Source organism: Theobroma umbraticum, unplaced genomic scaffold (genome assembly GCF_002168275.2).
Source record: "Theobroma umbraticum cultivar Fairchild unplaced genomic scaffold, ASM216827v3 scaffold_130.0, whole genome shotgun sequence".
NCBI classification, from domain to species: Eukaryota; Viridiplantae; Streptophyta; class Magnoliopsida; order Malvales; family Malvaceae; genus Theobroma; species Theobroma umbraticum.
In genome coordinates, this window is record NW_018397264.1 from 6,170,616 (window position 1) to 6,181,022 (window position 10,407).

The 10,407-nt window shown below is 36.0% G+C and overlaps 1 protein-coding gene across 2 annotated transcripts; it reads left to right on the forward strand.

Moving 5' to 3' along the window:
* Positions 1 to 5,395: 5,395 nt before the first annotated feature.
* Positions 5,396 to 8,212, forward strand: LOC110421292 (auxin-responsive protein IAA12-like). 2 transcript variants are annotated; one of them, XM_021434853.1, is made up of 5 exons: positions 5,396 to 6,038; positions 6,608 to 6,927; positions 7,225 to 7,342; positions 7,542 to 7,603; positions 7,705 to 8,212. In XM_021434853.1, exons 1-5 carry the CDS (start codon positions 5,674 to 5,676, stop codon positions 7,752 to 7,754), a joined length of 915 nt encoding a protein of 304 aa, XP_021290528.1. In that variant the 5' UTR covers positions 5,396 to 5,673; the 3' UTR covers positions 7,755 to 8,212. The 2 variants fall into 2 exon arrangements, with proteins under 2 accessions (XP_021290528.1, XP_021290529.1); XM_021434854.1 differs by having other exon boundaries at positions 5,400 to 6,038; positions 6,611 to 6,927.
* Positions 8,213 to 10,407: the final 2,195 nt, after the last annotated feature.

The following is a 10,407-nucleotide window of genomic DNA, read 5'->3' on the forward strand; positions in this document are numbered from 1 at the left end:
ATGCATGGTTCGGATTACTAATGCCTGCCTGTAATTAATGAAGCTTTAGTGTCAGCCATTGAAATGGCTTGCTGTATGTTTTCCGAGGAGACATAAGATATATGAGTTGTGTGCAACCCTTGAATGGCTGTAAAAATTAATACTGTTGCTGACTTCATTTGTTCTGAGGATGTAATCAAAGGATTGGTTGTCTGTTGCCTCAAACATTTGCCTGTATACTAATGGAGTCTTGTCGTACGTCTCAAAGCCTTAATGGGGTCGAGAAGGACTAGGTGACACTGACAGTATTGTTGTTGTTGGATGAGATCTTCAGAATAATGGATCTCCCTCATCAATCTGGTACAACATAGCTGACAACAGGAATTTGAATGCAAAATTCAGAAAAGTGTACTCTTCTAACACATCACCTGATCACCTTCAAGATCAATAGATTGAAATCACCACCTCAGATCCATCCAGTTGCAGAGAAAAAAAAAAGGGGGGATAACTAATAATGCTTGTTCCTTTGATTTTAGTGTGCTTTTACCATCTGTGGAAACTCTTTAATCAGAAACAGTTCATACATTTATTTGAAAGCATCACTTTTACCACTTTAACTTTCCATCTACTGAAGCTTGAAATTGATAGTTTTGTTTGTTGTGAGTAAGAGCAATGGTCATTACTCCTTAGCCTAATTCTACACAGAGAGAGAGAGATGGATGACTCATGACTATGCATCAGGCTTGATCATGTTCCTGATGCTGATGTTGTCTTTATGTGGGGACATACTTCCTTGGCTGTTAGAATCTGCTTGTTTCTCCCAAGTAATTTTTGCATCCTTGGCAGATCAGTTTACTGAAGTCAGTTCACCATGTGCTACTGATCTTCAGCCTGTTAAATTTTGCCACTTTTTAGTCACTGTTGATTGTCCTTATAACCCAGAACCCTTTCTTTTTTCAATGAAAATGTCCTGTAGACCAGTGGTTAGTTTTCAACCAAATAATCAAACTTCAAAAAAGCACCATAATAGCTAACATGACACCAAATATCAAGTTCTGAAATAAAATGATGATCTTAGAATTGCAGCTTTGACTAATCTAATTAATCCTCATCACACATTCATCTCCCTCAGCTCAGCTCTTGAAATTTGTTCTGACTTTTGTTACAAAGCACTTGAATACAAGAGTCAAGATCAGTGTATTCATGGCCATCCCCGACACAGGGTTTTTCTCTGCTTTTTCCATGATACTCATGAATGACAATGCAATCCTGGAAATAAATGAAAGACATGCACATCTCCCCTGCTAAACATTTTCCTGATTTGCTCTTTTGTTTGTGTGTATGTGTATCTAATCTAATCCAATCCAAACAGAACCTTTCATTATAAAATTGGCTTTCAATGTCAAGACCCCACCACCTTCAAACTGAGGACTAGATAATGTTAATAACTCAGTCTTGTTGCTAATATTATATGAGACTATTTCAGTTCCTGTATCCATATCTTAAGTGATGACTTTTCAGTTGATATTACTCCAACACGTTAACAGGGTGGGGGGGAGGAGAATAGTTTTGAAGATAAGTTTATCGGATATGCAGCCATTGATCTAAGCTGTGAATCTTATCGCCTTTTTCCTAAAGTCCATGCATCCTATGCCTAAACGATCCTGAGTGCCTCTGTACTTTTTAAGTTTCCTATTTTTCCATTACGGTTCTTTCCCTGTTACAAATACATAAGAAATGCCATCTTTCTCATGAATGACTTTGGTCTATTTTATTCATACTAAAGCATGATTCTTCTGGTTTCGTTTAAGTATATAATTGCATCAACTAGAATAGGGAACTTTCTTTCACATCAATACCATTTGATCAGAATCTGTTACGCAGCAACCCATGGTGGGAATACACTTCCATCCACTGTCCCATTCTTTTTCTTGTCTACTCTACAAAGAATTTTCTCTTTTCCCTTCTCTCCAGTTTCTGCTTTACATATACACATATGAATTGCATATTTGTTCATGGAAGAATCTCTTGGATCACTGAACCATCGGATGGGACATTGCTAATTTGTTTATCAGTACTATTCTGTGTGGTTCTGCAGAACAATCTTGCTTGAAATAGCCTACATCATGCAGAAGAATCCTCCCATCATGCGTATAGAAACCCATTTTTGCCAGGATGTCTTATCAGTGATATAAATTTCTTGGCAAACTCTGATTAGCAAGAGGACCTCCTCATGAACTAGGAGGTCATATTCCATGATTCCCATTCCCATATTGGACAAGCTGTCATTTTGCTGAACCGCAAGTCCCCCTTTGATTTTATTTATTCACATTTCAACCTGTGTGTAACCTTTCACACATACATAAGCTTGTCGTGTCCGTTTATTATTTATGACTTGGAATAAATTTGAATTCTTTTTTTTTTATCTCAAACAAAACATATGGCATCTCCAAAAAAAAAAAAACTTTTGCTTTAGTTGATTCCTTTCCTGAGAAAAAAGTTTTGATTCCATACCTTTCGGTTTGCACCGTAAGGAATCACTACAGTTCAAAAAAAAATTTCACTTCATTCTTTACATTCTTAATCCGAATATATGATTAATAAATTAGTATATGATTTTTACCAAATTCAAAATCTCTTTTTCTCTTGAAATTATACAGTTACATATGCATGATCTCATAACAAAAAGGATAATTTGACATACCTAATCTAATGAATTTAATGTAAGAACATAAATGTAACTTAAAAAGTAAATAAACAATATTAAAAGAAGCTAATTATGGAGGCGTTGATAAATTGGTTAGTTTGTTGATGAGTAGCCCTACCAAAAGCCTGAAGAACTGGGCAACGGCAACAGACTTTCACACTTGACACCAACCGAGCAAAGCAAAGGCAAAGCAAACAGCAACCAACCAACACAAAAAAAAAAAAAGACTAATTCCAAAAAATAATAAAAAATATATAAATAAATAAATGTAGAATTGAAGTTTTTAGTGAGTCTCGAAAAAGGAATATTCAGCCTCTTTCCCATTTGTGGTCTCTTTTAAAGTTAAACCTACCCTTCTGGTTTCCGTACCATTGCCTTCTTTAATGAATGTTCAGAGGAGGTAGGGAACGACTTTGAGTGGGTCTTCCCACGCGCCGCTTCGCCTAAGTGCACTTCACAGCCTCGGAAAATATTTCTTTCTTTTTTCAGAAAATGAAATTAGAGATAAATATTTTGAAAGAGACAATTTAACGCACTTATGCTATTATATTTAGTAGGCGTAACTAAAAATTAAAAAAAAAAAAGGAAAGAGCGCGTGGGGAAAATAGGGGGAAATAAGTAAATGTAGTGGTCAGAAAAAGTGCCAAGCTGTCTCGGACTAAAAAAGCGTAAGCAAAAGAGAGGTTAGGGTAGTCCGGTGAGCCGCGTACCTTGTCGGATGACGTGGCGTTTGAACAGCGAGTGGAAGCACGTGGCGTTGTCGGTTTGTCCCTTGACACTCCCTAGTCCCGCCCTTCTTCTTTGGATCCTCGACATACGTGTACGCTTGTAACCTCCCTAATTTTCTGCTTTTCCTTATTCCCTAATTTTTCCTTCTCTTTTCCATTTTTTCAAAACTTTAATGAAGTATAAAAAAATAAAAAAAATTATGTTCATTTTTAAAATATTTTTTAAACTGCCATTGGTGTAAAAATTGAACTATATTTCTTATATTTTAATTGAAAATTATAACACTTACATATTTAATATAAAATGTACTTATGAAAATATTTTTTTTTTGTGATTAATGAGAATATAACTTTCTCATTACAAATTTTTTTCATTGATTTTAATTTATAACAAATTTTTACTAATGGGTCACTTTGCTTAGTGAAATTATTATCATGCGAACATATTTGTATCCTAGGGTCACCCTATAATGGCCATTAATTACTTTTTTAAAAAAAGATATTTAAGGGAATAAAATAAAGGTGACCCAAAGGATTGAAAAACACGACATTATGGACTCTAGTTCCAATTCCACATCCTTAAACCTAAGCTTTGGGAGAGAGGGTCTAATGTCTTATTCTAAGAACAACATTGTTTTACACTTAAATGGTCAATGGTTCCATATTTTTTAGGCAAATAATGAAAAAAAAAATGCCCAACCTTAATTCTCTTTTTCGCATCCTTAAAGTTTCTTTATTTTTCCATGCTTTCTCAACCTTTATTTCCTAAACAAATCAATTGATTATGAACATCCTTTGGTATGCTAAAATGATATATTTATAGCTGTGATCCAATTATGAGTTAAATATATTGTGGGGGTTTAATTATATTAATATGTTTCCATTAATTCTTTTTTTTTTTTTTGGCTTTTTCAACTTTCTTTTTTGGGCAACCCCACCTCCCACTTGGAATTTGCATATCTCTTTTAGGTCTCAACTTTCTAAAGCAAGGTTTTGTGCTGTTTGTCCTTGAAATAGTAGACAGCACATAGGGAAGAAAAAGAGGGGCAAGTTAAGATTAGAATATGCTTTTCTTTTGTTTTTGCCCCCTTGTTTAAAAGACTCGGGCTTTAGACTTTAACTTATGCTTTTTATTCTAAAGCTAAGAGACACCAAAGCTCAAATTAATAAGCCTTTCTTATACTTTAATAGAGTATCATAATTGTCATTAAGAATTGGGATTTTTCTTTTATTAAAGATTTAATATTAATTAGGTAATTTGTCATTGAGTAGATCTTCCTAATTATGTTAAAACCCATTTTTCCTACATTAATCATCATGTATTTTTTTTTTCTTTTTGAGGTCTCAAAGCATGATCAAATTTACTGTTCAACCTGAGAGCTTTTCTTTAGGAAAAGAAGAGTTTTTTTATTAATCCAAAGACCAAATCAAAAGTAAACCTCTTTTGTCATAGAACCCTTCAAAAGGTCATTGTCCATGCTAGAATAAGCATGTGACCCACATAACTTTCTAAAAATTTATAAGGATTTAATTGAGAAAAATTGTTAAATTCGAGTAAAAATAATAAATAACTATTTCTCACATAAACATAATATATATGTAATTGAAAGATAAAGAACAAATTGATGATATTTGGTTATGTGCATTTTTCACTGGATGAAAATGGCAAATTCTTGTTGGAATGCATTCTGTTTGGTTGTTCTAAAGTCTACCACTTAGTCTGGAAAACATCATGAATAAAGTCATATGGTCAAGAATAATGAGAATATATGTAGCATTATACTTTAAACAAAAATGGCAAAAAGACCGTTCACAATCACAGCCACAAGACTTGGAGACCAAGACACTTGCTCCTACTTCCTAGACTTCCTTTCCTTGTGCCTCCCGCCTGTAGTCTACAGAACTACAGCTTCTTTTTCTCTTTTGGGGTTTCATAATTTCTATTTTTCTTTTCAACCAACAGAGGAAAAACCAGATTCTAAACAGACATGATCATGTCAAGGAAAAAAGGGCTTTCTTTATTTTTTTGAGAAAAGGGGGTGGTGAGAGTGCTAGGCGCACTAGCAGACATATGGGTCCCATCATCATCACTCCCTCCACCACCTTCCCCAACCTACCTTCCTTCATTTTGCCTGTCCTATAGTTCAGTTTCTCTCTGTCCCTCCCTCCCAAAAAAAGCCTTTGCTTTTTCCCTCTCAAACTGCTTCTTATTTCTTCACCTGTGCAAGTCTTCAACTTTCTTAATTTTCTTGCTTGCTTATGATGGAAGGTGGCTTAGTTTTACTTGGTGGTGGCAGTGGCAGTGGTGGTGGTTCTTCTGGGGTTTCTACGAATGAGTCAGCAGTGTCAAAAGTGGAGATTGTTTCTGAGGCAAGTTCATATCCAGCTGAGAGTGAGCTGGAGCTTGGCCTGGGGCTGAGCCTTGGTGGTAGTGTTGGTGCTACAGGGAAGACTAAGGTCGGTACTTCTTCATGGGGTGAGTGTGGTAGAATCTTGACTGCAAAGGACTTCCCTTCAGTGGTTTCTCATAGAGCTAATAATGGTGGTCCTTCTGTTTCTGTTTCTGGGACCAAGAGAGCTGCTGAGTCTGTCTCCCTTGAGGGTGGATCTCCGACTGGTGTCAGGTTTGCTCATTGAGACTTGTATTCTTTTCTTTCATGAATATTATTGCTTGTATGTCAGGTAACTATAACAAGTATGAAGGAAAATAAAAAAAAAAGGAAATTCTTGAATTTTGTTACTGGCTTTTTGGCATAACTAGTTAGTTAAAGTTGTCTTTGGTTCCATTCGAAATGTCTAGTAGTTTGTTTTGCTCTCCTACTGAGTTTGTTTAACAATCAAGCTGAATATGAAGTTAAATTTCATTGCTTCTCTATCCCCTGTTATTTAGCTCCATGATGTCTTTTAGTGGCTATTTGTCTGGCTTATTTTAAGTTTTTAAAGAATTAATTGAAAAAGAAAAGCCTTCAAATGAAAGAAAGAAAAACTAAATAAAGCTGCTCTATCCATGGTTTTGAGCATTATAATGGTTAAGGTGTTCAATGATCTCTATTGCATAGTATCTGAGATCTTATATGACTCATTTGTGATATATCCTCTTTGTTGTATACAAAGTTTCCTATGTTTATCTTTGGCAAATATTTCCTCTTTAATTAGTTAGATTATTTATTGTTCCATATGGTTCTTTTGGCAGCAGTCAAGTTGTGGGATGGCCACCCATAAGGGCTTATAGGATGAATAGCTTGGTTAACCAAGCAAAGGCTCCAAGAGCTGAAGATGATGGAATTGGAGAAAAGGATAAACCCAAGGATTCTTTGAAAAAGAAACCTTACAATGGTAACAAAATCAATTCTGCTGTCAATGAAAAAGGGCATCTTGGGTTTGTTAAGGTAAATATGGATGGAATTCCAATAGGACGGAAGGTGGATTTGAATGCTCATTCATGCTATGAGAGTTTGGCCCAAGCACTGGAAGATATGTTTCTTAGATCTGCTCCAACTATTAACTCAATTGGTAAGTTCCCTTTCCGTGTTCTGTTTTTCAGAATTTTGACATGTGAACAAATAAAGGATTTTGTTCTCTTCAATTGAAATAAAAGGTCCTCTATAATTGTGTTTTGTGCAAGTTATTCTGGTAGACTGATTTCTGATCAACCATATTTTGTTAACAACCAAAGAGTGGTTTGCTTTATGTTCTTCTCTGCAATCTATGAAGATGTTAAAGTGATCTTTTTAAGGGATCCATCATAGACGAGCTATGTATATGTTGTTATTTGTGTTTGAGATTGTAAGTGACATTACCGTTTTGTAGGTGCAGAGAAGGAACCACTAACAAAGCCCTCTAAGCTTTTGGATGGATCATCCGAATTTGTTCTGACTTATGAAGACAAAGAGGGAGACTGGATGCTTGTAGGAGATGTCCCATGGAGGTATGCTGCTACCTTTTGCTAATTGTAAATGTCCATGATGAGAGAGAGAATAAAGGTGGGCAGAGGGGGTGGGGGGATGGGGACATGCAATGGAAGTTTATGAAAACCCTTGGGCCTTATACATGCAATGAAAGTACTTTGATTTGATTTCCATCTTATGATGCTCATAGTGTGCTTTTCGTTTCTTGTCATATTTCAGGATGTTTCTCAGCTCAGTCAGAAGGCTCCGAATCATGAGGACATCTGAGGCTAATGGACTTGGTATGTAGAAAAAGCACAAGAAACAATTTTTGTTACTTATTTGGTTTTTCAGTGTTTTTCCTTCTCTTTGGATTCTAAGTCTTGTTATTCATTTGTTGCAGCTCCAAGATTTCATGAAAGGAATGAAAGGCAAAGAAGCAAACCCATTTAGCATCATTGCCATCTGTCATTTAAATTCCAGAAAGATGAAAAGAAAATCCACAGTTTGAAAACACAGAAGCTAAAGGAAATTAGAGAAGTTGATGAGTTGAAGCATTTTGCCAAGATTGGTTTCTCACTGCTTGTTAGAGTCGTTCCCAAAATCATTACATGGTTCTTGCTGCTTTTTGGTTTTTGTTAGGTCATATTCAATTTAGTTTTCGCCCTTTATATAGTGCCATCATACAGTCCTGCGACCTTGACGGAATGCTGTTTTGTCATACTGTAAATATGGGAGTACTTGAAATCTTAGAGTGTTTTGAGTTTTGCTGCAATCAAGCAGCTCAGACTTACTTTTGTGATAGAAGAAATGGTTGTGTGATTCTGATGTCAAGTGTTTCCTTCCTGTTTGGTTGGCCATGTTTTCTTTATGTTATACTTTAATCTGAAGTCCTGAGTGTTTTATTATTAGCAGCTTTGGCATACAGAATCTGATTAATTGAATCTTTTGCGGCAGAATCAAATCTGTCCTGACCACTCTTAACTGCTAAGCTTACCTGAAGTTGTTGTTGCATGGAGGAATCAGGCTCTAACATCACCCTGAAATAAATCTCCAGAATGCTACCATTACCTGTAGCTTTCTATGTAAAACGAAAACAACCCATATATCACTTCAAGATGTTCAACGCAATCCTAAACTTTCAGTTTCTTGTGCATAAATGGTCATTTTCCATTCCCATCTCTGCTTCGAGAAGTTCAATATGTGTTCAATAAGGTGTCAAAGCAACATGGCATCGCATACCAGAGATATAAAAGAAACGAGGGTAGAACAGAGGAAGCAGGCTATAAGACAGGAAATTATGGAAGAAGCATGGCAACAAAACTTGGTGGGTGGATATGATAATGCTGGCTTTGCCTTAGAACCATCATTGTCTACAGTAAGTGCTGCAGTTACAACCAACAACAATGAATTGTTTCCTAAATCTCGCAATTGTCATGGAACTATTGATGTAATGTAAGAACCTCATAACCCCAGTACAGTATGATCTCTAACTCAATTATTAAGCAGGGTAATGCGATCTCCCAACCATTTTCATTTGGACAAGTACAATTGAAAATAGCATGCTAAAACTCTCTGATCCGTCCAAGTCCTAAATGGAAGTTCATATCCATGTTTCTTTTATCTCGATGGGAAGAGGACAAATGAGATTTTTGAGCTTCAATAACATTGGTTGAGACTGAGAGGTTGAAGAGGACAAAGAAATGAAAATCTTTTTTTGAGTGTCTAATCAGTGATTTGAAGCCATTTTTTTGAGGGTCTAATCAGTGATTTGAAGCCATAAAACCTTCAGGATGAGATATAACAAACTTATCCGCAAGCTGGAGTTACTGAAAAGAACACATTACAGTACTCTGGTTTTGAAACATTGACAATGAAAAGTTACTAGGATTAAGCAGATTTCTGATGCCAAAACCAAAGGAATTTTGTGGTGGACAAAAGAGACAAATACTAAAAGCTTTGCAATCATAGGAAAAATTATGCAAGTGGTCCTAAATATTTCATTTTGCCAACCAATTTGCTACAGTTTTTAGGTGAAGTCCTTTAAAGAAAAAAAAGTTGTTTCTGGTGCTTGATCCAATCGAATGTAATCTAAGGTATGAGAGCAATAAGATACTGCTCATAAGAAATGGGGACACACTTGGTGCTTAAGATTATGCAATCATTTTGATTTTGACCGCAGATTACTAGCCATTGATTTATGATGGTGGTGTCCCATTAGCATAATGACTTTCTTTTTATTGATTGTGATACAACTGTTCTCGACTATGGCTCTCATGCTTAGCTCTGTGCAACTTTCTCTTCTATTCTCAAATGCTCCTTCCTGGTTTCTCCATCTTGCAAAAACAAAGAAAGCCTCATGTATTTATGAGGATCCTTCACCTTGAGGATGCCTTCTTTCCCATGCCTTTTCAATCTTTTTCCTTCTCAACTTAGCAATGAAAGTTAAAATCTAAGACCCACCATCCAAAGCACATTCCCTTGTTTTTGTCCCAGAGCTTGTTTTTTTCATGTAGCCTCATGCAAAACACAAATAATAGCATTGGAACCCCCAACAGCTGGAAAGGGCTTTAATCATCCATATCATCTCATCAATTTTTTTGCCTCCACCTGCAATTCTAGGAAGCTCTTGATTGCCTGTAACAGAAAAGATGGTTCACAATTATGTTCAATTGAGTGTTGAGACATTTCAATGAGTAAAAGCATATGTTAGATCATTATCTTTAATTCCATCTCTGCTGCTTGTGCCGTACGGTTCATATTTTTATACTCGGGGCAGTATGTGGTGGACAACATGAATTTGTACAAGTGTGGGACAAATGACAAATCCCATTGGTTCAGCACGTGGAGGGCCCCTTGATGCCCATTGCATGATTTCTTCACATTGTTAGATAGAGCTTTCTGCAATTAGAGCAGTCAATTAGAGGCTAGCTGGTTTGCATTTTGCTCATTACTACAAGGCATATGAAATGTGTAGTGCTGTTTCAAGACAAGGAAAGGAGAATTTAGTACCATGGCAAGCTGGCCCCATGAGTTTGGTTAAATGTAAAAACTTCTGCAGCCAATATGGTGTAAATGCTGATCACATCAAATTTGATCAAGATTT

What these genes read in the sequence shown, in the direction of transcription:
- LOC110421292 (XM_021434853.1), top strand. Translation starts at nt 5,674, where the DNA reads ATGATGGAAGGTGGCTTAGTTTTACTTGGTGGTGGCAGTGGCAGTGGT. An exon ending in GGATCTCCGACTGGTGTCAG is followed by an intron (nt 6,039 to 6,607) that starts GTTTGCTCATTG and finishes TTCTTTTGGCAG; the next exon opens with CAGTCAAGTTGTGGGATGGC. An exon ending in TCCAACTATTAACTCAATTG is followed by an intron (nt 6,928 to 7,224) that starts GTAAGTTCCCTT and finishes ACCGTTTTGTAG; the next exon opens with GTGCAGAGAAGGAACCACTA.